The sequence below is a fragment of the Polyodon spathula genome, chromosome 9 (assembly GCF_017654505.1).
Source record: "Polyodon spathula isolate WHYD16114869_AA chromosome 9, ASM1765450v1, whole genome shotgun sequence".
In the NCBI taxonomy this organism is placed as follows: domain Eukaryota; kingdom Metazoa; phylum Chordata; class Actinopteri; order Acipenseriformes; family Polyodontidae; genus Polyodon; species Polyodon spathula.
In genome coordinates, this window is record NC_054542.1 from 9,216,410 (window position 1) to 9,243,144 (window position 26,735).

General features: G+C 35.7%; 1 protein-coding gene across 1 annotated transcript; it reads right to left on the minus strand.

The window, feature by feature from the left end:
- Positions 1-2,601: 2,601 nt before the first annotated feature.
- Positions 2,602-26,549, minus strand: LOC121321272 (enteropeptidase-like). The gene is made up of 22 exons (XM_041260173.1): positions 26,405-26,549; positions 23,575-23,616; positions 22,544-22,663; positions 20,860-20,968; positions 19,925-20,034; positions 19,442-19,579; positions 18,673-18,822; positions 18,036-18,141; positions 17,284-17,434; positions 16,690-16,834; positions 16,279-16,368; positions 15,618-15,743; positions 14,369-14,509; positions 11,678-11,788; positions 11,194-11,326; positions 10,480-10,575; positions 8,622-8,671; positions 7,195-7,369; positions 6,671-6,852; positions 3,750-3,845; positions 3,310-3,449; positions 2,602-3,140 (listed from the first exon to the last, which is right to left on the minus strand). The coding sequence occupies exons 1-22, from the start codon at positions 26,547-26,549 to the stop codon at positions 2,985-2,987; spliced, it is 2,712 nt and encodes a 903-aa protein (XP_041116107.1). The 3' UTR covers positions 2,602-2,984.
- Positions 26,550-26,735: the final 186 nt, after the last annotated feature.

Consider the following 26,735-nt stretch of genomic DNA (forward strand, 5'->3'; position numbering starts at 1 on the left):
CATATGCAATAGGGCAGCTGCATGATGCTGTCAAGGGTGTGTTCTTCTTGGTGTTATATTTGATATGTGATTAAATATTACTCAGAAATTGACATTTAATGTATAATGTAGTGTATACTTTATACAGTATGTTGCACCCTTTATGCCAGTAACCCTCAGAATCCATTTTCTTTTATTTTATACAACTGAAAGAGAGAGGCGCCACCTGTCTGGAACAGCCACACATGTTCAGTGTTGGTGATGGTTCATTCAGGTTTTATGTACAGTACTTACAATAATTGATATAACAGTTTCCAGCTTCATTTAATCTGCAACTATATTGTAAATAGAAATAAACATATGTATAGGTGTATATGTGCTTGCACCATATTAAAGAAAACTCATTTGAAATCTGATTGCCCTTGGTCAATGCCACAGCTTTTATTATAGCATACAATTATATTTATACATTTTCAACACTCTAACATTTTACTGGTTCACATGATTGATCATGTTTTTATGATTTTGGGGTTAGAAAAAAAAGAAAAAAAGTGGTTAAGATCCAGGATATTAATTTGCACATGGTATCATAAATCTGTCAACAGTATACAAGAACACAATGCCTCCTTGCCAAGACAGCATACTTGCCAACGTTTGGAAACTGTTCAACCGTACGCTCGTCCCCTATGACGTATCCCCTCAACTAAACACTGCATGACCAGCATGACAGTAAACACAGACACAGTGAAGCGGTCTTACCTTTGTATACCGGTAAGTATATCAGCAGATGTGTCAGCCGCATAAAGAGCTCAGCGTGTGGTTTTCACTAACTCCACTGTGCAGAATAAATGAATTTTTGCTGTGTGTAAATATCGCGACTTTCTTCCTATTCATAGGGACGCGGGACATTTGCTAGGAAATTGGGACTGTCCCGACCATATAGCATGTATGAGACAGTACCAGAAAGTGGCATCAAAGCTGACTTAGTGTAAGCTTTAAGTGTCATATTTCAAACCGTCTTGTTGAAATGGTTACGTCTATTTTTTTATTCACCATCTTAGTAAGTAAAGTGTTATCAGTTCAACCTAATACAAATAAAAATAGAATGTCATGTTCATGGAAAATTAAATATTAATGTAAAAGACATCATATACTGGCACTTCTGCTTTTGGCAATTTGGTTATATATAGAACATTATAAATATGCCTTAAATATATAGTACACATTTCTTTAGTTCTCTAAACAAACGTTGTGTTCCTATCATCAAGCAGTACTATGTGTCTTGAAGAAACAGCTTTGTGTTATTTTGTTTTGTCAGATAATGCCTGGTACAGTGATCATTTGTACCACACTCGAAATACGAAGCCCCATTAAGTACCCTGTGAAAACTGCAGTAAAGAAACATGCGTATTATTAATAGTATGTTGTTATAACTTTTAATATGTTACAATAATGCTGTCAAGATTGTGAGATATATGAAAAATTACAGTCAAAATGCTAATGTCTCAGAAATGCAATTGAAAAGCTGAATTTTAAATCTGGACTTATGAAATGGGGGGACCTGTGTGGTTTTTGACAAAGCAACTGGGCATGAAATAATAATGGCAACGGCCCCCTGTCTAAGATGAGATACCAAAGGTAAAATGTTTAAAGGCACAGTGCCTCTCTGTGAAGCAGGCCACTTAATACTGTCGTTAACACTACAGGTTTCGACAAATTAACTTGGACAAAACTGTCTCCCTCTCTGTTAGAAGCTATAGTATGTGATATGTTGTTGAGTCTAAGTAATACATGCTATGCTATTGGACATTCATTGGAGTTTACTATGTGCACCTGAGGATGAGATAATGACATTGTAACACATGAGTCATACATGTATTTGGGTATGTGTTGATTTTCACAAAATTGAGTGTTGGTTTTAAACCACTGGTTTCTGTAAGGCAGAATGCACAATTTAAAATAGGAAAAAATCAGTTATTTTAATTTCAGTTATTTTCACACACTCCCCCTCCCCTCCTCTCATACAAGGCCGAAGCCACGAGTTAGATTCTACAAAAATCAGGAGATTTTACAGCCACATTGATTACGGCGTGAGTCGAACGCGCAAATCCTGTTAGCACTGAGTTGCTGGCCTGGCTAGGGACCCCGATGGAGCACTGCACTGCACTGGCCTGCACTCCCTAGGAGTTGGGGGGGGGGGGGGGGGATTATCTGGGGATAGTTCATCTCTTCATGCATCAGGCACTACTACTGGTCAAAGCGACTGATGGGCCCAAATTGACAGATCACCATTTATCATCAGTCAAATCAACAAGTTATGCATCAGTGGGCATTTCAAATTGTAACGCCAAAATAAAATAATTGATGTATTTGTGAATACCGCCCATAGACATGAATTTTCTCAAAAAACAGGAGTTGATTAAAGACGTACAGACAGGTTGAATATTGCATATATAACATAAGTTTCTATTAGTTAACTTTAACCTTAACCTATGCAAACATAAATCTTCTTTCAAAGTCACTGAGAAGTTCTAATTAATCCTTGGTTATACATGTTGGTCTTTCAAAAGATAAGAAAATCCTCCTTTGAAAGCACAGATAATAGCAAAAAGTGTAGGTATTTGCAAGTCTTGTGCAGTGTTTTTGCAAACTCTCAAAGTCAAAAGCTGTCAATAGGTGGTATAAAGGTTCAGTATTGTTTAGAATAACATTCATCAAACTGGGTTTCATAGGAGTTGGACAACAAATAGGAAAACTGTCATAACACTTTCAATAAGAGGTGTATGGACCACACTTCAGTTGACAATTCTGAAAGATATTTAAATGCTTTTTAGAGATCTGTGTCCATTTCACAATTCCACCTCTCATTCCTTCAGAGCTGTCTTTGGGGTGTATTTTAAGGCCCAAAACTTAATGTGAATTAAATTTTAGTTTGTTTTATAAGTATGGTAAACTAACTACTTTGATGCAGATTGATGACAAGAATGATTGTGAATCCTTAGTGATTAGTTAAGAATATTGTGTATCCAATCAACAAACTGTGTGACACGGACATATGCACCTGGACGCTGGGGTCTAGCACACCCATACCCAAAAGAAGTCACCCCTGCTAATATCCACCTGGCATCTTCCTGGCACATTAGGGGTCCACCTGAGTCTCCCTGAAACAGTAACAAGAAATATGCAATCAACAACTATATGTACATACATTACGGTATAGAAGGTTCTGGAAGACCTCAATTGAGAGTCAAAGGTAATACCACAATTATCCTCTGGGCATTTTACTTACCCAAAGATCTATTACAGCAATACACACTTTAGGAACCATACCTGGCAGGAGTCTACACCTCCTTGTTCATAGCCCGCACACATCATTCTTTGTGTAATATTATATTCAGGCAACTGCTGCTGACACTGTTCATTTGTAATTAGGGGGATCCCTGCTTCTTGCAAGATATTTGCAACAGATCCTGGTAATAAGGAAAATATAGTTAAACTATTACATGTAGATATACTGTATTTACAAAATGTACAAACAATGTAAATAGCAAAATTAAAAGCTGTTAAACCCTTAACCAAGCAACAAACAAAAAACATGCACTTCTTGAGAAGACACATGATTTATAATTGATTTTAGAAAAGCATGACGGTGGTATGTGTGTTTGTGCCACATGTACTGGCATTTAAAGCATTAAGTACTAATTCATGGAGACAATGACCATCTTTAACAGATTACTGCCACAGATTTAAGTAGCACAGTAATTACATACCTTGCTCTAAAACTTTACCCCATCCAGCAATGAAACATTTCGTTCCTGGTTTAAACATCTGCTCCTTTTCTGGAAGACATATTGGCTGAATGTAATCTGTAGAAAAAAAATTAAGTAGGTGTTAAAACTTCATGTTGATATTGGACTCAGCTTTTTCCAAGATAAGCACCAACTAAGACATGGCTTATTTTATTGTAAACTGATCCATCTGTGTTTCCTTCCATCTTATGATGTAGATATCCTCCTGCCTGGTGTTGATGGCTGAAATGTAATGCTGGCTCCAGGGATCAACCTATTTTGCCTACCTAGCGCATCAGCATGACAACCGCCTGGACTGAGCCGAGTATGGTACTTCTCTGGGGTCTTCAAGTGGGCACCTTCCATCCTCTTTGTTTTGTTGACTAGCCCACTACACTTTAAGAGGGCTCGACAGCGATTCTGGCATCCCAGCATCACCCCCCCCCTCCACCCCCCACTCAGCTAAGCCCAGCTTATTTACCTTCCTTTCCATCGAACTAGAATCTTTTCATCTCAACCAGTGCCAGTTGCTGCTCCTCTCTGCTAATTCAGATAAGTTCTTCACTGTGCATCGCAACTCTTGACCACTGAATACGATGTCTCTGAGAAACTGGGTTGTGGAGTGTGCCACACTCAACAACCCACCTCCACTGGGTAAACCTGGACTGTCCATCCTCACGTTTCCGCTTCAGCAGCTAGTTGATCGTACCGAAGTTTCTTCCTTTCATCTCATCCACAGCATCTTCCCATGGCACTTAACTCTACCAGGTGAACAAGGCATGCTGATCCAGACCACAAGACAATATCAGGTCAATGGTTAGTGGTGGCAATCTCAGGTGGGAAAATTAGCTGTTATCCAACATCTGACAGCATTTTCCAGTCCCTAACAGCTTCCAATTGTCCCAGACAAGTTTTTCTTTTAATACCTTTTCTTGGAGGTTGCTCCCCTGGACAGAGGAATGTTGTTCTTTGTGTGTCATATATTGCTGGTATTGGTGACAACCTGTTGGTCATACTGCACTTCTCATCTTTCAATTCTAAGGCCAAACATTGCAGCACCTGGTTATGAAGCCAAGTAAACCATCCTTGGCTAAGACCCACCTTACATCCTGTCAAAATGTGCCTTAATGTAGGTGTCAATGAAAACAAAGGACACCACAGATCCTCTCCTACCCATAGATTAAGGTTCTGTGGTGATGGGAGAACATCATATATTAACCTGATGAGGAAACTGATCCTGCTCTGTTCCACTGGCCATCGATCTCACCAGCCAATCATGCGTTATTCCATACTCTCCCGTCTCGTCTACTCTCCCTGGTTGGCCTAGGAAACTGCCTTTACGCACTTCATTGACTACCAGCTTCCTGCATTAAGCTGAGGCTGCTTTGTGCCATGTAGGAGGAGCTGAAATGAAACCAATGCCTCCTCTTCCATGATGTACTTGCCTCATGATATCACTGATACGACACTGATAGTTTATACTTGATAAAACAAATAATAAAAGTATGCTAATTATGAAATGTATTAATTGGGGGTGGGGGGTGGTGGTGGTATGTAGACCCATAATATAAGTTGTGCCCACTGAAAAAAGGGGGCAAAAACAAATCCTGCATTATTTATATATACAGTGCTCCCTCGCTATAACGCAGGTCTGGGGGGGTCACACAACATGAGAGTTATAACCGAAGAGGATTTTAAACGGTGGAGGGGGTCGGGGGCGCCGCCAGACTCACAACACACTTCTGATTAAAGTACAAAATAAAATAACTCCCTCTCTATAATACAATGGAGCAAAAATATAACTTTCCATGAATTATTTATGTTCGCAGCAAAAAAAGTAAATACATTAGGAAAGATAACCATGTAGTAGGCCTAACATTTATGTAGTTATAAAACAAATGCTGAATAAGATGTCAGTGTATAAAGTGCCAGCGCAGCTTTTTTTCAGTTATGATAGTCTATCAAAAGGGAGACAGAAACAGAAGTTAGACTGAGAAGTTATTTACAGTTTGAACACCGGTACTGTATCTACTGTAGAAATATTGCATGAATGACTAGTATAGGGAATTGGGGGACATACTGTAGGAGCATTAATCTAAGGCACTTTATAACCGAGAGCCTTATAGTGAGGGAGCACTAATATATATATATATATATATATATATATATATATATATATATATATATATATATATATATATATATATATATATATATATATACACACACACACACACACACACACACACACACACACATACATAATACATCATTTGATTCTACAATTTGTGTTTTTCTCCCTGCTACCAAACACTTATAGCTGTAATTCACAACAAGCAAATACAGATCTTTTTGTGTGTGTGTGTGTGTGTGTGTGTGTGTGTGTGTGTGTGTGTGTGTAATTTGCAGTGTTTTAGGATTTTGTAATAACAGGCGAGAGCAGAGGTACAGTGGCTATACAATTAGCTGCTGCATTTAGGCCACATTGAGTTGTAAATGGAGTATCCCTTATAAAACCAATTAGTTTGTTATGCAAATGAAACCCCCGACATGTCATTTATAAAAGATCAATGTGTATAAGATCAGTGATATGTGTGTGATCAAAGTCACATCCTCATAGATTTGCAGAAAACAAACAGTACAAAGTGCAACCCTGAAAGAGGTCAACACTAGCATAACCATTGCTAGGAATTATTCTTCATGTATTTTTTTCAAATAAGGCAAATGACACACAAAAGAAAATTGCCTTGCTACCATGGTAACCCCTTTAAGCAATCAAGTACAATCTGCAGTGAATTATATTAGAATTGTACAGCACATGGTTCAGATTAGGGTTCTGGTGCTGTTAGATGAATCAAGTGTTCTTTGTTACGTCAGTCAGAAGAAGAGACTCTCTATTATACCTGTAAAGTTCACTTTATGTTCCAGGTGCATCATGGTGATGTCACTGTCCTTTGTTCTCTTGTTGTACTGAGGGTTCATCACAATGCGGTCAATCCGGTGGATTGCAGTCTGTGGGTATGTTAAATTGAGCTGTGTGTGAAGACCAATGACTGCTTCCCAATCTGAAGGATGAACATTTCTCCTAAAAATAATAATTTACAGTTCCATTTGTTTCAAATATTATTTTATATTGAATTGTGTTTTATGAATCATAGTTACCAAAATAGATTGCCTGGCCTCTACTGTATATCTTTATGTTCATGTTTTCTCTCCATTCTGATTCTGAAAATATTTTTGTAAGGCGCCAGATACTATTGTCTTCTATACCTTCTAAAGAGCTCTGGACAGCTGTTACAGGTATTGAGAGTGCAAAGGTCTGATACAATATTCTAGCTCATTTCTACATTACGAATTGGGTTCAAGTGAGAGTTTTGGGTTAGAAGAAGATTAAAACATATTTTAAAGTCATAAAAAAAGTATTTACCCATAAACACAGTGACCTGCTGACACCAGCCACTCATTGCTAACAAGAGCAGCACCACAAGCATGTTGTCCTTTGAAATGGAGGGAAACTATCCAAGGCCAAGCCCCTTGCTTAGCATTCTCTCCACCAACAATTTTCACATCTGTCTTATGCAATACCATTCTAGTTCCACAAGCTTTAAAAAATAAAAAAAAGAAAATAAATAAATCACTGGCAAATTCAAATTTGTGTTTTTTTGGTGTACTACAATTCTTTATTCCGTGCTAAGAATGTTGTGTGAAGGCTGTTCTAGTTCTGACAAGTTACAAGTCCTGTTAGCTTTTAAAGGACATCTACTGTAGGATAATGACCACTCTAATCAGAACCTGATGAAGATCTGTGAGGTTTATAATGATGTTTTACAGCCAGTCATTATTTGAAAGTGAACCGACCGAAGAAAAGAAACAGCAAAAGACAACCTGAAAGAAAGATGTTACCTACAGCGCGTTTCTTTTGAAAGTGCATATTGAAGAGTGCATGTAAATGCATGACAGGAAAGATTCATGGAATTGTTTCATTAGTTGAAACCACTTTTGTGTTGTTGCTGCTAGTTGTTGAAATTGTATGCTGGTTCAAATTAAACCACTTTTGTGTTGTTGCCTCTAGGTTCATTTTTTTCATTAGTGAACATTTTACATTTTGACTACCTCTGGGGAAATAATAGTCCCCAGATACAGTCCTAGCTATAGTAAAAACAGCAATGCAGTTGAGAGGAGCTTTGACAAACACATATGGGAATATTCTGTAATACAGAAAGCAACATTAGATGGTAGACAGTGAACCCCCAGTTGATCTATAACAACAAACAAATCAATCCCATGAGATAGATGTTCTGCAGATGCAAATCACACAAACAGTCCAGAGTGACATGATTCGTTATATATTTTGACATTATTACAAAGTTTACCATAGTAAAAGCATAGCAAAGTGTAATTAAGCACAACGCAGAGCCCAGAGAGGTATGGTAAAGCATATTTAAAAAATATATATATGGTAAACCATTGTAAACTATGGTACTTGCCTATTATAACCATTAAAAAAGCATGGAGAAACTGCAAAATTACTCTGGTAAACTTTAACATCTCTAAAAAATGTAAAATGACTGTAAAGTTTTGTATCTACTGAAAATAAGAAAATATACTAATTATTCTTTATTGCACCTTCAGTTTAGCCAAAATTGTGTTGCAAATGTTTCAAGTGTGCTTTTGCATTTGCATCTGTAACTTTTTGTTATGCTATTGTCAGTTTGCTTGCCTGTTACTGTATTTGTTAGTTTGCATTTTTAACAGAATGTCCAGAAGCTTGTGTTTTCTATAGAATAACCCAGATAAATGTAAACAGCATCAAGAAAGATGTTAAATAAATTGGCTATGGATAACCTGACTTACGCTTGTTGGTGCATCTTAGATATACAACAGATCCATTTGCACATTGATCACTGAAAAGAAAAAGAAATGTGTTTTAAATACAGTCCCATAGTGGCACTACTCTGTCGTCCTAGCGTTAAGTAAATGTTCAATCCCATTGTTTGGCATTTGCCCCTTAGAATCCCCCTGAAACCTCCTCTCTCATCCCAAACCCATTTAATCTAGTAAATGCAACTTCTGTTCATAAGATGGGCAGCTCTCCAGCGGCTTTTAGATAATTGGGGTTCATTTGTTAAAGGCTAATGGGGAGTTCTCTCTTTAAGAAAATTGCCATAGAACTGTATTTGATTTTAATAACGCAATTCAAGACTGATGGACTATTGACAAATGTAACCTGTAGTAACAGTACAGTACTATAAACTGACTCAATTACCCAAGTACACATAAAACTGGACACATGCCCAAACTGATAGACGTTAAGGTAATTTAGAATAATAACGCTGAGGTAAACAGTAAGAAACTTCTACTTGAGAAAACACCAGCGTTTAAGATTGAGAGGTTAATTCAATCAAAAAATCCAGCCGCTGTATTAATTCCCTGTTGCAACATTCCGTAAAGTAGTTTATATGTGTTTGAATGTTTAAACATGTTTTTGCCGCATAGTTTTATTAAAGAACAGCTCCATTTTGGCTAATGCCTTTAACACTTTTGAAAGCATTAGCTAAAACATTGACACATTTGCTATTTTTATGCAGGATGACCAAATATTTGCCTATGTGTTTAATTTTTTATGCTGGCTCTAATTTTGTTTTTGCAGTCATGATGTCAAAGTATCTTGCTGACGTACTTAAAATCTATTATTGATCTTTATTATGTACCTTATCAGTATTGTCAACAACAAGTATTTTTTAACTCTATTCCCACAATGCAAGACTTGCATTTACACTGATACTGATTATTATTATTATTATTATTATTATTATTATTATTATTATTATTATTATTATTATTATACAGATACATTTAAAATATACAGAGATTCGAGAATAAATTAGAAACAGCATTGAACACAGAAGAGCCTACATAGCCATCTGTCAGACTGTCAGATCTGCTGATCTTGCAACAGAAAGATTTACAGATTACAGGGTTGCTTTTTAAGAACCACAAAAAACATGCTGTATACAGCAAGTGTTTGCATTTTTATTTTTGCTTTTTGTCAGCAGATGCTGAAAGAGCTGGCGAGCCAATGCTATGAATGGCATATTGCTGCCATCAAGTGGTAGAAAGTGAAATTTCAGCAAAAAAAAAATAAGTTGCAGGCATATCCATGGAATTGTTTTCTGACAACAAATAAACTGCTGGCGGGCTTCTGTATGTCACTACTTATTGTGTGTAATTGTTCTGCTTATTTCTAATGTTGTCTCTTTTTTGTGAATTTAGTGTTAATAACAGGCGAGTGACAATGGCATTGGCTAGTCAGTCACTGGTCCATCAGGACCCATACAAGCTTTCCCTCATATTGCTGGGAGCACGTCTCAATCCTGACCCCCTGCCATTCAGTGCTGGGTCTCCCTCACGCAGAGGGTGCCATGTATGCCTCATTGTGTGAAGGTACAGCCATAACTGCTCTGGAATTGCTCTTTCTACTAAGAAAGAAACTTTTGAAATATACACGATTCAAGTTGTACTCTCCATCAGCATTTCCCTATCAAATTACATAGCGCTGTGATATACCCTAACCCTAACATCTATTGTTGATTTAAGTATATTTGCTAACAAAATTAAATTGACTATGACTTTACTTGCCATGTAACAAGCTCAAGTTTTGGTTTTAATAATGTATACAGTATTACTATTATTAATACAATGCCATAATTACCTTGGAGTGAGCACTATACTACCATTTTCTGTTTGTCTCAATGTTACAAAGGTGTCTCCAGTATCAGGACATTGAACCAGGGTTGCATTCCCATTCCTAAAAAACATATATATATTTTTTTTTTCATAAATTCGTGTTATTTTTCATTCATGCTTTTATGCTCTTAACAGCTCTCACAGTACCAAAGAGGATGCCAAACCAGTATTTACTGTAAGCTGAGTGACCCAAATTGTGTGCATCATTTTGGTCATTTGGGTTTTGGACTTCATGTTGGCTGGCAACAGATATATGTCTGAAATATCCTATCAAATAATCTAAGACTGCACCAAATAACCAAAGATAACCCATATTTACAGCCAGAATATAAGTGGTTAATCATAGCATTATAATGAGTTTTAGAGTTCTAAGCTTAGTCTGAATTAAGTGTGTGACAAGGTGCTACTATTCGGGTTAATAGTTTTTGGGTAACTGGATTTGATAGGAAGTCAAAAGAAAGTATATTCAAGCAGGTCTCTTGCATAACTAACTTTTTATTTATTCCAGGACTCAGTATACTCTATTACTGAATCACGTTTGCTCTACTTGGAGACTTATCTCCTTGTACACTAGTTATGCTCTTTCAGTTACTGCTTCAATAAAACCATTAACAAATAAGAATAAATATGAACATTACATGCCCTGTAGTGTTTAATAATCTGCATAAGAATATCTCACCCAAAGCCTAGATATTGACACATGAACTCTGAGAGCTGGCTGGTCCAGTATTCAGCACAAACTGTATACCACTCACTCTGCAGCATGAGCTGCACTTTCCCATTGGTGGGTTGAGTGCCATTTTGCAGAAGTACTGGAAAGAGAAGAAATAATGAATGACAGCATATCAAATGTCATTCACTGCTGTTCCTGTACTAACCAGGAATAGAAAAAAGTGCTTTATATAGAAAACACTAAATAAGTCCATGACTGGCCTGCAATGCTCAGAAAGAACATTTCTTACTAGTTAAGTGACTATAAGGGAGAAGGCACGTTAGTTAAAATAAACCGTGACAGTAAGCAAACTGTATTGCACAGTAAAGTGTGTAGGGAGTTGTGCAAGACTGTCACCAAGTACTGAGGTGAGATGCACCCATCCTAATACATTGGTACCTGTTTCCATGTTAAATATATATATAGGATCATTTTTGACAAAAATGCTCACCACAGTTAGATTCATCTGAGACATCAGGGCAATCTGGGTGACCATCACAGAGGCTGTCGTTTGCAATACATTCTCCAGAGGAGCACTGGAAATCACTTGAAGAACAAGATTCTTAAAACAACAGAACAGCAGAAACAACCTAATTAGGGAATCGTTGCATGCTGAATGAATTTTTGTAGTGGAGATATTGCTCAGTTTTGTGTTTTTAGCATTTTTGGAAAACTCACTTATTTTCTTTCTGATGTGATTATGTATGTTTGGCAGAGAATCGTGACCATGTCAAAGGTTACTCGTTGATAGTGCTATGAGTGGTCACTATGTATACAGTATGTGCCATATTGCTGCTATGAATATGTATCATTGTTAAGGACTCGAGAGGCTACAGTGCAAACTGTAATATGTCACGGGAGGTGTTTTAACATATCGCAAGACAGATTTTTATAAACCAAGGTTTAGACATGTAGATATGCTGTATTCTGTGCAAGTGCAGATGCTCTTTTGGTTTCAAGTATTGCCTATACATCATTTCAGGGTATGAATGCATCACACAGATATAAGCACCACGATGCAAATGAAAGATGTAGCTAATTACTGTGAATATTTACTGTACAATATTTTAATTTCAACAGCATGATACACTATGTTGTGAAAACAGGATTCAGGGCCTAATGTTTCTAATTTACTTTATCTCTTATTTTGCATATACAGGTAGATGCACCCTTAATAAACATAAGCACATGAGCCTAACTGCATGACTATGCAGTAATCTAAACTATTTCCTGGAGGTTAAACCCCAATCCCGATATAGACAAATATCCTAGTAGAGTTACATTTTTAGTAAAACTTATTAACAGCTGTGTTTAATGTTGGTTTGCATTTATAAACTTAACAGCCTGATTTAATTCTAAAAGGTGTCAGGAAAATGTGAAATCCAGATTAACGAAATTAAAGTCAGAATCACTCACTGAAATTCCCCAGGGTGAAGCTGAATGAAGCGAGTGCCATTTACCCAGCTGCAATGTCAATAACCATTTCCTATTCTTTGATTTTAACTGTTTAATTTAAACCCCCACAGTGAGTAGGTAAACAGATTTCTTGAACGGAACAAAGGTAATTGTAAATATAATGTAAACATTGCTCTCAAGTAGCATTTAGAACCGAAATGGAATGGATGACATGAGGTGGGTGTTATTTTACTTTTGGAATTCTCTTTTGGAAAAAGCTGCTTGAAATGTTGTGGTATTTTACTGCATGTTATCTATAGGTCATTGGAAGTGTACTATTCATATTCATATGCATATTCTAGGCATGTATTTTTACAATATATTTTGCTGAAAAAATAGTCTACTCTAAAATTGCAATCAAAGCCAAAGGGGGTATATCAAGGAATCCAGCATCTAAGTGTGAAAAAATTACTAAAGTACACTGTAGAAACATATTTTTTGTGTGTTGGTTGTATTACAGATGTGTACTTGAATAAAATGTATTGTTTTTATTTTGTAACCAAAATGAAATGTAGGGATGTGCCATGATTTTTGGAGGGCATCATACCGTTTTATTGTTTGTAGAGTGTGGAAATGGGCACCCTCCAACACAGGATGTTTTGAGTAAGCCCTGACAACACTTTAACAGGAATCAGCAGCACCAGTAATGAGTGTCTTGAGTATTGATTTATTTTAATGTACTTACTCAATGTCACAATATCTACTGTTAACCTTTCCAGTGCTTCAAGTTAGCATGGTTGGAGTTTTTTGTTTGTTTGTTTTGTTATCATGTTAAAAAGTTAAAACTGTGCAGTTCTCAGGGTATTTCAGGAACTTTTCAGATTTTCCACCTGGTCACAACTGCATTAAGTTCAAGAACCCCTTAAGTGCCATTGTCCTTCTTTGCATTTACATCTCAAATTCCATAAATACAGCTTGTGTTTTTATTTTTTCAAAGAAAAATAATTTGGTACTTAATGGGATAAATATGCTGTGAAATCTACATTGCTGTCCATTACTCAGTTACCATACAGTCAAAGTAAACTACCACAGTAATGTTCTATACTCATGGGTTTTTGGTGATTAGAAACTGGTAAACCATGAGGTTTCTAATAGCACATATTCTTTATAGCCTAATACAAGTCACAGATTATAGCCTTTACAATTACAAAAAAAAAAAGCCCTGTAGTTATTGCTTAAAGAGTAAGTAGCAGGGTTACACGTCCCAACATTTGCTACAACTGCTTCAATAGTGTACCTGTAATTTTTCTTTTCATTGCTAACATCCTGACAACTTTTTACACTTTAAAGTCTGTTTCAAAGCTCTTTTCAAAATGTGCGCTCTGGTGCGCTAATAGTATAAGGATTATTGTGCACTTTGTCAAACAGGTAACACAGCAATAATGATCCATGATGAGGTACAGAACAGAAAAGCCAGAGCACTTGTTATGTTTTTTTTTTTTTTATCGCTCTTCCTGTAGTGATTTAGAGGACAGATCTCAAACCCCAGTGCACTAGAGCAGCCAGTTTGAAACAGACTTTAAAGTAATAAGTGTAAAAAATGGTCCGGATGTTAACAATGAAAAGAAAAATTACAGGTGCGTTATTTAAACAGTTGTTGCACACGTGGGGATGTGTAACGTTATATTTTTCAGAACCCTGCTACTTACGCTTTAAGGGCTAAAAGGTAAACATCAGTTAAACATACCTGGCTTGCCAAGGTTATAACCAGTTGTGAAATTTGCCAGAAACCCCTTTCTGGTTGTTGACTTGTCTGTAGTGAAGAGCACTGTCATGTGGTTTGTTGTGGAGTACACATCCTGAAAAGATGTTTTTCCTGTATACACATCTATTATTGAAAAAATAAATACATTCAACATTTTAAGTTTGTGATTTGTTTTCCTCAAATGTCCTTCCTTTTGCCATTTTAAGTTTGTGATGTTTTATCAAATATACTTTTCTATTATATCTTACAATTTATATATATGTAAAGATGGTCATGGTAAAATTAATACATATGCAGATGATTTCCACTTTTCAGATATAGGAATATATATATTTATAATATATTTTAATTATATAAATGGACAGTGACTTTTTTTAACTCTTACATTCATTAACTAAAAAAGGAATTTCCCTCTCTGAGAAGTTTAAATACACCAGTGGTTTAAATGATCACATAGCGATCTCGGTTCCCGCAAGTAGGTTCCTCACACAAGGCGAGGCAATCCACACACAGGCGGAGGGACGCGCGCCTCCCGGGGCTTGTCCCTGCCTGACTTCTCGCATGAAGCGGTATGGCGACAATACCGCTGTACTCGGCCAGGAGCGGCCTCGCCTATGCAAGAGGTACAGAAGGCATATGTCTTTGTATTGTGATGGTCATGATTAAATCACCTACCAGCCCTGCTGCTGCCTTCCCCCGTGCACACTACACTCTCTCCTGCCAGCCTCAAGTCCGCCTCGGACTTGTTAACCAGGCTACAGTCCGACGAGTGCGTGCTGGGGTACCTGCGTCCACTTCTGAAAAGGTGCCGGGTTCCTTTTGTACAGCGGTATCGGCTTTATGCTTTAGTGCAAGAGGTCCCGGGTTTTTTTGACAAATTAAGGCCCGCAGTTGTGTCAAGTAACAGACCTGCTACAGTGGCCCAGATCACAGAAACCTTCATCACCGGACAAGACACGCCAGTTTCGAGTTGAACATTGCAGCTGGCTTAACGCACTGTGATCTACTTAGGCCATTCTCCAATTTTTTTTACCTATCAGTGTAAAATGTATTAAAAATATTCACATTTTAGAAAAAGCCAGTATTGTGTGTGTCTTCTGCATACCGGTAAACTGATATTTTTTATGATACTGTAATGGACTATAGTTTCATGAATAATAATAATAAAAAAAAAACTTTAAATTAGTCATAGTTTAAACTTTGTGAATAGAGTTCCTAATGCTGTACTTACCTAACAGCAAAGAATGATCTCCTCTCCCATCTCTCACTTCAACAACATCATAAATAGATTCCAAGTCAAAGTCCAAGAAATGCAGCTTGATGTTTTCACCCTCGTCTGCATTTAGATACCAAACACCTGATAAAACAGAGCAAAGTAAGATTTTGTCATAATTAATAGCAACTATTAGCCTTTAGCCTATTTCTAATCTTCGTTAATTTCAACACTATGAATTATAGTATCAGTAATGTATACGCCTGACACATTAAAACAAAACATCCATTCTCACATAACAGGAATAGTTATTTAATTTCCTGTATTTCCAATCTGTAAATAGCAGAACACTGATTTTATAGTTTACAGTAAACACTTATTTACAGTCAAGTAACTGAGCCAGTGATAAGTGTTATAGTTTAGCCTTTACACAATTGCCCCGTGGGTGTTAATCTCAGGAAAAGAGAGGCACACCTTTGCTAGTGTATGACTCTAATTAATTTACAGGTTCCCTGTTATTATAGACTAGAAACGCCAACACACAGTGTTATGGTGTACACAGTCATAAAAATAATTTAATACAAATACTAAGGTCAAAAAAATAAAAAAAAATACCTGTAAGTATTATTTTAGCAAAACACGCCAGTATAAAAAAGTTCAAATTTAGAGTAGAACTTACAGAATGCATTGTTCATATAATTTCTGGGGTAATTGGCTGAACTAAATGTTGAGTTTGAATCCCAGAGTTCAAAAGGTCCACCACAGTCCGCTACAATAATTAAATTGCACATGTTAAATAGTTAATAATGAAATGGAATATTAGCCTGCATATACATTAAAAGAAAAAGGGTATTGCCACATACAAAGACAACAAATAAGTTATTGCAACATACATATTACTGACAGTGACATCACATCCCACATTACAGGTATTAGTTCAAAGGTAAATCGCCACAACCTACATCCGCAGCATAGAATCTCATAACAAATACTGAAATAGTGAAAAAACAGTTTTATCAGGATAGATGAGTTGTCACCTCAAGTCAAATGAGCACCAGAAGACTATTACTAAAAACAGTGAGTGACATACTGGGTTGTGGAGGCAGGGTTGTAGGTGTAGGAACAGGAGTGGGTTCTGGGTAAACACCTTCTACACAGCTGCCGTTTGTCAGTCCAATGTCATCAATTGCTATATCATTTCTCAGGCCTACGTTCTTTTGTGCTTCAAAAACAACCTGAAAAGCATACCATTTGAGGATGGTTATTTTCTCAAAGCTGTAGTTTTTTTTTAATATTCAGTTTCATACTCACTTATAATTCTTTGGTGTCTATTTACGACATTCTTCCACAGTGTACTTTGTTGACAATCCAATTTAACTGTAGTGACGCAAGGAGTTGCGGCCTGCTCCTGCAACTCCTTGCAGCCGTAGGAGCCTTCAAATACAGCTCAGGAAGAAAAACATTTAAAAAAAGGACCTTTGTGTTTCTCCTGTAGTTTAGTGTGCTGTGATTTTTACTATATTCTGACACCTGTATCATATGGATGGTGAAGACCCTGCTGATTCACAGCTGTGGTGGCATTAGACTATGTTGGTCTAACCTATTCTATTCTAAAAAGCACAAGATGTAACTTTAAACCAGACAATACCTAAATCTTATTATATCACTGTAAACAAATACTTACTGTAAAATCTGCAGTCTCATTTAACGTGATCTGTCCATAATGCCAGCTGTCACCATAGTTTCCTTCTTTTTTAAAAATGATTTTCGGCAAGCTCTGTGCATTTGAGATATTAACTCTCAATTTGTAGACATCAGTGCCATACATGTGGTACCTAAACCCAAAATTAATTAATCAATTAAATTATTGTCATTCCTCTCTGTTTTCCACATGTACCCTTTAAAGAGGCAATTATGTAAAATATCGCTTGCCTTTCGTTTTCGGAGGCCTGGATTCAAATCCAGCTGCTATTAAGTAACTTACACAGTATAATATGTAACTTACACATTGACAGTTCCTTCAGCCTGACTCACAAAATCACCACACAAATCTTATTTTGCCACACAAGCTTCCCAGTTTATACAAGATACATACCAGGATCTGTAGAAGACCAGCAGTCAACAGTCAGGCCCACCTGCATTAACTTGCTGTACTATTGAGCAGGAGCGCCAACCAAGTTGAAAGGACAGTCTAACATGATTTGTCTCTTAAAGGGGAAGTTCGTGCAATCTAATTAGGATATGCTAAGCCCCAGTGAAAGCCAGGTATAGAGAGCTATAGAGAAAAGCATACATTGGAGCAAAGGAGTTCAGAACCAATCAGATAGTTCATCATAAAAAAGTATGGGAAATGTAACACTGATTTATAAGTACAAACATGTCAGGGCGTTTTGCAAAAACACATATATATTTTTGCTGTTTTTTCATATTTCTTACCAGAAACTTAGACAATATGGCTGGATTGTAGCAGCTAAAGGGAGACTGTACAGTCTAAAACTTCTTGCTTGTTTTCCAAACCCTGTAGGAGTGCTCAGGTAAAACCCTGCAACCGAAGGAAAGCATGCAGCATTAAAACATAATAAGATTAAGTTAAAATAAAACTACCTTTAAAAAAATACAGACATAGAGGTAGAGAACATGGAAATTTGCAAAACATATAAGAGAAATTGAAGATGATCGAATGCTGTTGTTATCAACAATGTTTCTGTGTGTTTGGGGGGCTGCACAATGTGTTAATTTGGACAGATAGGGTAGTTGTTTTATCCTGTGTCGTGCATCCCTGTCATACTGTATTTATTATACTTGCGAATAGCTGACTGGTCACAAGCAGTGTCTTTATAAAAGCATAATTTTGAGCATTTTTTAAATTTTATTTCTCTATAATGTTTTACAATTGGTTGACAGATAATCTGTGATTTAAGCAAGCATATTTTAATACAGAGATTATTTATAGCTGTTTATCTAGCAATGTTTACAGTTTATATCATTAAAATTTCACAAAATATGTCACAATCTGTACCTCAATCTCAATTGCGAAAAATATTCTAGGGTCAAAAATGTATATGCTTTTCACCTGATTCGTTCATAAACGTATGATCAAAATTTGGTCCGGAAAATGGTGGAAATGTCGGCCCATTTAATCTCATCCATTCTCCATTATCCTTGGGGTCTTGTCTCCAGTAACACCAGCCTTCTTCAAAAGAACAATTGATCTTCCTTTCATCTGTAACATGGGTTTTTCATGAGCTAGTTATCCAGTCTTTTGTAAATGATGCTTGTCGATAAACAGTAGTATCTACTGACACAGCAGTGAGTTTCCTTAACTAGTTAGGGTTGATGTGTGTATGTTGGGAGTAGATCATGAATTGAGCTTTAATTTAAGCAGAGACCTATGAAATATATTTAAATATGTTAAACATATGCTAAATAACAGAAATCAGTTAAAAATACTATATATAATCTTTTTTTTTTTCATAGTACTCTTCTAAAAATTAACCAGGGTATTATTTCAGTGTTTTTGCAGTTTTTCCATGATTTTCCCATGGTTATGAATACATTAAAATTAGTTTACCCTGGTTTGTCATGTTTTTTTTTTTTTTTTTAAATACCAATCTGTGCTATAAAATACACTTAAGAGATATTGTTTTGTATTGTTTGTGAATAATCATACAGTATCTTAAAAAAAACATATATATATATATATATATATATATATATATATATATATATATATAAACAGACTTGATCATCCATACTAAAATCTCTAATACTTTTGAGGGTGCCTTGTGCCTTAAAACACACACACACACAAAAAAAACATTTAAGTAGTAGTGATTACTTACTGGTAAGATTACTGATGTTTTCTGCTTCATATGTTGCATTAAAGCCTCTGAAATTGTTGATATCATCTGAAAGAAATTCTGCAGTTGCTTCACTTGACATTATCCTTACAGATCCTGGAGTAGAACCAGACAGTGAATCTGAAATAATAATACAAAAATAAAGAAAAAGATCACGTTGCATTTTTTAAAACATATTGGTATGTTTTATATTGTACCAGTGTAGTTTACATATAAATGACAGTAATATTAAACTGTTTTCTAAGTAGTATTTCTTACACCCAATACAGTGTTAAAATATTACAAAGTTAATCTAACCAACAATCTTACCAACAACAAGATTGTATTACATAATGTTAAGTGGATGCACTGTTGTGTATGTAAATGGTAGAGTCATGAACCAAAGAACTCGGTTCGAAGGTGAATCGAAGACGTCTCCTCTCATCAGTCATACTCAATGTCATACTACATTTACTCACGACTTACACATCAGAACTTTGTCTTGACCAGTGCCTTCATACAGATTCAAAACATCTGTTATTTCTTCTGTTACAAATGCAGGGAAATTTATTTTAATGGAAAGTCCTTTCTGAATGCTGGAACAAAAACAAAAGATTGAAGTTATCTTCATAGTGTCACATCTTACATGTTATTTTATATAAGTCCAGAGAGATCTAGCATTGAAGCTATTTTTATTATATTTGGTGCTGCCGTGTGACTGTTTATTTTCACAGGATCTGCTTTTTGACTCTTGCATTTATTATAACTGGGTGAATCTCACTGTTTCAAATTACGCCACATTGATAAGCAGATGGAGAGCTTGAACTAAGAAAAAGGTGTTTAATTGGGGTTAAACATGCTTTCTTTTTTACACTGTACTTGCTATACAGTATAAACAGAATACTTAATGTATGTTCCTGAGGATAGCCCTAAATAAACCCTTCAGGGGATCGATCCTTCATGGATTAACTACAAACCTTCATGAAACATTCATGGTGTATCCGATATACTGTATACTCATTATATAGACATCAGCCTGTAAGTTAAGGATGTTTTGTATACTTCTATCACCAGGCAGTGTTGGACAAATCGAACAGTATTTTACTTTGAACAGCAGCAGGATCTGGAATATATAGTGGGCATTTCAAGCCAGGTAGTCTACTTTCTAAAATACGAAAATTGTTTTTTCCCCAATCTCATCTAAAGGTAGCAATAGAGAGCATATTCTTGTCATGCTTTTAAAATCCAGTCTGGGTTTTTTAGTGCAGTGCATTATTTAAAGCTTAAATAGAGACAAAGATAAAGACTAAACAATGCCAAATTACAGTGCTCATACAAGTTCAAGTTCATTTTTGAGGACCAGTCACTTTTATTGCACGTCCATCATTCCAAATAATGGATTAATGGACAGAATTGCTTACCGTATGATCCATCGGCAGAAAACGTCAGAATCGTATGGCAAAGGGAAATTAACAGAGTGGAAAGACCCCATAGGCCCATTCAGGAGGAACTGTCCATCACAAGGTGTTGCTATGCAGAGAAAACATTAAAACCATTAACCGAGCCAATACTTTATCATGTTCCAAATGCACATTGTATGATGTTTTAGCCTCTGTGGAATGAACAATTTTAATGTGGTCATATGAAAAGATCAATACATACAGTATGATCATTGAACCATTTTTTCAGTAAATAGCGTAAATGCACTCAGTTCTCTCAGCAAATAATCATGTAACATTCAACTTGAATTTATTCTGTATGTGTTGTACCAGGAAGGGTTCACATCTGTGTACTCTTGGATATTATATTACTGTGACTGTCATATTCACCTGGGGAATCTTCACTTTTACTCAAGAGCAGGCATCATGAGAAAGACAATTTCTCTTATAAGAGTCTTAGTGTATCCAAATCGTTCTTCCTTCTGCAACGGTGCTTACTCTTTTCTGTTCCCACAATACACAATTATGTTTTTAAACAGAAACGCTATGATGATCATAACCGAACACAAATTGAGAAATGTATTCCCAGCTTATTTATTACCACTGATGTTTGAATACAAACATTAAAAGAATTAGGATAATTTTAAAACATAATCCTTTCAAAAAGGTATTCTTGCTAACAAAATAATTCCACCACTCTTGCCTGTTGTGCACTTCAAGTCATTAAATAGGTATCACGTGTCCAGTTTGAAAAGAAGCATGTTACATGCATATCTATTTTAAAACACGGCATATGGTACTACACTAGAAAATCCAGGCCATTGTCCTGCCAATAAAAGGTGAATTCCAGATGGAATTAAATCAGCAGGTCAATAGAAGCTATCCAAGTGCTATTGATTTTCACAAATCCCCATTTAAGTAGTACAGCATCACAGCAGCTCATGTCTGTCTATTTTCAAAGGAGCTGCCAAAGGAGCTGGTGAAAACTTCATACTGTGACTCATGAGGAAACAGCCTGATTTCCCAGTTACTATAAATACATCATTATTAAGTTCATATCCTATGTAGTTTTATAAATAATTGATATCTGTCAGTACCATCTGAGAATGTTCTGGTGTGAGTTTTTGTGCTAAATCCTAGCTATATCCTAATCTTGTAGTGATAATTCAAAGACAACAGGACAGTTTTAAACAATATGCACTAATCAGTAAGTAAGATGTTTTTGGCAAAACTGTACATAATAATAATAATAATAATAATAATAATAATAATAATAATAATAATAATAATAATAATGCAAGCTTAGATCCTAAAAGAAGTCCAAATGTGTACCACAAGTACTGGTATTCCACATGACAAGCAATGAAATTACACAGCCCTGCCCCTGGGATTAGAACCAATGCTGTTTTGTGAAACCGTTAATAATGTCAGGATTCCTTCATATGAACTGTACATAGCCCTTGTATTTGATAAGCCACCCACATTGGCAAAGCAGTAAGAATGCCTTAGAAGACATTCTTTTACTGAGTGATTCCACATGTACAAACCTAGATTCCACAATATATGACTAGGTTAATTCAATTGATTCTTGATTATGCTCTATTTTTTTTTTAGCTATTTTAATTTCATTTTGTATTTTGGAGAGTATGTTTTGTTAAACACTTACCGCAACGTTTCAGATTCTCGTCAGAGCCATCTTGACAATTGTTAACTCCATCGCATAGCAACATTTGAGGTACACATGTCATATAATCAGCACATCGCTCATAACCAGGTAAACACTGCACTAAAAGTAATACAAAAATTAACTCAGTTAACATCACTTAGGAAGATTTCCTTAAATGAAACTAAAAAAACAAACATTTATATTAATACCTGTATCAGTGTCATTATCATCTCAACATAATTGATTAATTGCAAAACTATATATTTGCATGGAAATGTAGGTAGTTAGGGCATGTTCACACCTAGTTTGTTTGAATGATGCAATTCAGAGTTTGGTTCGTTTGGGCAGGTATGAAACCTCAAGAATCAGAACAGAATTTGTAGCAAACAAGGGGAATAGAGTCCAGCTCAATACATTTGCAAAGTGAAACCAAGCGAATTTGAGTCCACTGTAAATAATTGATGCCATGCCATAAAAAAAAAAAAAAAACTGCTTTGTTATTCTCTCTATAGCCAATGTATACATCTTACAAATCCAAATCCATTTATTTTCCTGTATCATTAATATAATTATAATTACAGTCAAACCGTTGGTGCCAATAAGCAGGGTTTACTTTATCAGGAGTTCACCAATAACCTGAGACAACACAGAAGAAGAGTTGATGCAACAAATATTCCTGATGTGCTGTGTAACTCAAATCTAGTACACAATGCTATTAATTTCTGTTAAGTTTTTAGTCTTTTACAGAGCACAATTAATGTGAACTATTAGCATTACCATCTGTAGGAAATGCTATTTTGAGTGATACAACTAAAAAGAAAATTTACAGTAATGGAGAATACATCTGGAAATACCATTAAACATATTATCAAATCCTGAACACTGGTACTATATATTTGATTGTGTCAGGAACCTTTTTTAATAAGGACCAAAGCTTCTTAAAAGGAGACATAAACATACAGTGTAAAGGGCCTGACTTGATAACATACTGTACTGAGCACTATAGGAGTAATAACTACCAAACAACTTACCTGGTGTAGGTAATGGCTTGCTTGTCGTTAGTTCTCCTAGAGCTGTCAAAACAACAGTTCAAACTTAATGTTACCATAATAAAATGTCTCAAGCCAAAGGACAAGCTACACAACTGAAAGTCGCGCATGTTTCTTTTTAGCTATCAAACGAACAAGTTTAGCTTTTGTTGAACAGAAAAAAAAAAAAAAAAAAAAATGTCATGGGTAAGAAAATAAACCGTTTCTTTAAATGTCCGCTATGCAAGTTTTCAATACTTTGCTCCACTTCTAATTGAAAATTAAATCTTAATTAGCATGGAACGACCACCTTGAAGAAGAAACACACAAGTGACACAAATGACAGGCTTGTTGTTGATTTAAACACTCTGGCCTCTGTGTTTCGGGGAGGGGAAGTGTCTGCACACGAGGTGGTCGATATGACATCATCGGACATGCACACCAGAGCCAGTCTAAGTCTGTGCTTAAGTGTAAGCGGGTGGATCTTTTAATCTGATCAAACTTAAGCCAGTGCAGTGTGAGTTGTAAGTGTAAAACACACCATAACTCAGTTGTAACCTAAGCAAGGTTCATCTGTATTGAATGTGAACCAGGTCCACAGCATGACCACAAATGAGAACCACTTCTTTATCCAGTACGTATTTCTCCATGCTGGTATTTTACAACAGGTGTGATAAAAAGTAGGCAGAAAAAGATGTGTTTAATGAAGGAATACAGTAAAACCCTGAAGTGTTTATATGTTATTGTTTCAACATATTATGCACATTGAGAGTCTTGCCTTGAATCTGTCTACTTACTTCCAACCTCAATGCTTTCATTGTCAACAGTAAATGCTCCCATTACACCTCCTTTATTTTCTTCAATACCATTTATTAGTTCTCGTGTCACGTCCTCACTAGGTACAGACTCTGTGAAATGCAGCTTAAATGTGGCCACCACACTTCCATTTCTAGAAAGCATTGAAATGAACACAATTAATACCAGTTCACAAAAAAAATAAATGTACTTCAGGTATTAGCCTCATATCTTTATGCTAATCTCTTCATTGCCATCAAGTTAAAAACTTAAAAAGACACCACAGGACTCTGTCAAAGTGCTTTGCAAATCTGTTTGTTGAAAGCCCTTGACTACAGTCAGTGTGAGTCACGGATTTGTTAGAAAAGATAATACTTGTGGGAAAGATTTTTTTTTAAGGACTTTACTCAGGCTCAGTTTAAATCTCTAAGGAATTATTTGTTTTAAATACCATATGATTTGTAAGGTATGTTTATAATTCAGAAAGGTAAGTTAGAGACTTGGAAGTAAGTTGTAACATTACAGTTTGATTGCACTTTCTCATAGGGCTAGAACTATAAGGCTGGCAGTTGTAAGATCCATACTTATTGTAAAAGAAATATGTAAAGAATTATTTACATTCTTAAAGAACTGATCTGATAGTAATCTGCCTTTAAAAAAAACTTTTAAAATGTTTAAGTTATTTGTCTAGAAGCAAGAGATGCCTCTTACTCTCTAAGAGATGCCCCTTACTCTCTTTTTGTTCATGTCCTAACCAGGACATGAACAAAAATTTAAACTTCCAAGAAAGTTTGGCAATGCATGACCTCTATTTGAATCAAAAGGAAGCAGTCTTACCTGAAATATAAAACAACACAGGCCTTGTACTTACTCTTCAAACTACTTTGTAAGTAAATATTTGATACCTGAAATATATTAATGGAAACATTTTAGTTGTGTTTAAAATCCAATGGCTGTTTTATTAGTGTTATTATGTTTGTGTCAATAACTTAGTAGACCAGAATTCAATAATGATATTCTGAAACTATAAATGTTTATTTTGTAGATGTTTCTGTTATTCTTTAGCATAACCCCTTTATCCTGTGGTTCTTCTAGGTCACAAACATACTCTAGAATTAAACAAACAGCAACATTTGAGGATCTGTAAGTCAATAATATATCGAATGTATACATACCATATGTTCAATATCAAAAGCAAGGGATTTGAACTCCACTGAAGACATGTTCTGAAGCTTTTCACTAAAGATGGCTCCTGTGAGAATTTTGAATTTCCCTCTAAAAAATACTTCAGTTCCATTGCTTTTGATTTGATCCTCTGAAAATGAAAGTAGAGCCTCTTAGCAATGAAAACATTTATGGCAACTACTTTGCCTGTGCACGTGGTCTGCGAGATGTTAGATAGTTTGATCTTGAAAGGCATAAACAGGGGTCTTTTTGCTGACAAATCAAGCTTCACCATAAGGCTTTATTACTGGAAAATAATATATTTTCAGTTATATAACATGTGTTTAGCATAGTTAAGTATATGTTTCACACAAATATAATTTTTTCTTCCTTTCATCCTCAATATTTACTTTCTTCCACAATATATCCTTTATATAACTTTCTTCCACAATATTGCCCAAGTATTATACTTTTTCATCAGCCTTCTCAAACATCCTATCAGCATGTAAGTCATATTGCCTTATTTTAACAATATAGACAGATAACTAATCTAAGCAATTACTACAATTTCAGAGACACTGACTAGTCTTCCGATGGTCCTTATGTTCCTTAATCAGTGTAATTTATTCAGGAACTACACAACACCAGTGTAAGCAGTAAGCTGACACCTTTGATTCAAAGGAAGGGCCCTTGGCAAACCTGATAATGATCCAGACTCCCTGGCCCCTAAAATGACCTGGAAGGGCTAATAGAACCATAACAAATGGAAAAGATATTCAGGAAAATTATAATATTTCTATGTTTTAGAAACTTCACTTTGGTCTTTATAAAAAAATTAAATGATAAAAAACAAAATAAAAACAGCACAGCTTACCTACTGGGGACTGTTGAAGTGAAAGCCATGTGATTGCTATCAAGCCAGCACAGACTATCACTGAAGCTATGAAAAGGGCAGACAAAAGAATTTCGCAGGAAGAGAATCTGCTCTTGACTGTGCAGTTTTTTGAATCAGTATACATCTTCTCTGTCAATGAACTTCTTGCACTTCACGTCAGCATTGATAATAGCTTGGAAAAAGAGTAAATGTATTTATATAGGCTATAATATGTGGTATTGGTTTTATTTCACAGTAAATCATGCCTGCTGTCAGTGTTGACATGGTTTACTTGTTACACAATTCAAACAATCACACGATAGTAGTTCTC

Bases quoted from the DNA above. Each gene is read 5' to 3' on its own strand.
- LOC121321272 (XM_041260173.1), bottom strand. From the start codon at position 26,549: ATGTATACTGATTCAAAAAACTGCACAGTCAAGAGCAGATTCTCTTCC. The intron at 10,576-11,193 runs GTGAGATATTCT...TATGTTTTTTAG, and splicing joins TGTCAATATCTAGGCTTTGG to GAATGGGAATGCAACCCTGG. The intron at 8,672-10,479 runs GTAATTATGGCA...TTTTCTTTTCAG, and splicing joins AGTATAGTGCTCACTCCAAG to TGATCAATGTGCAAATGGAT.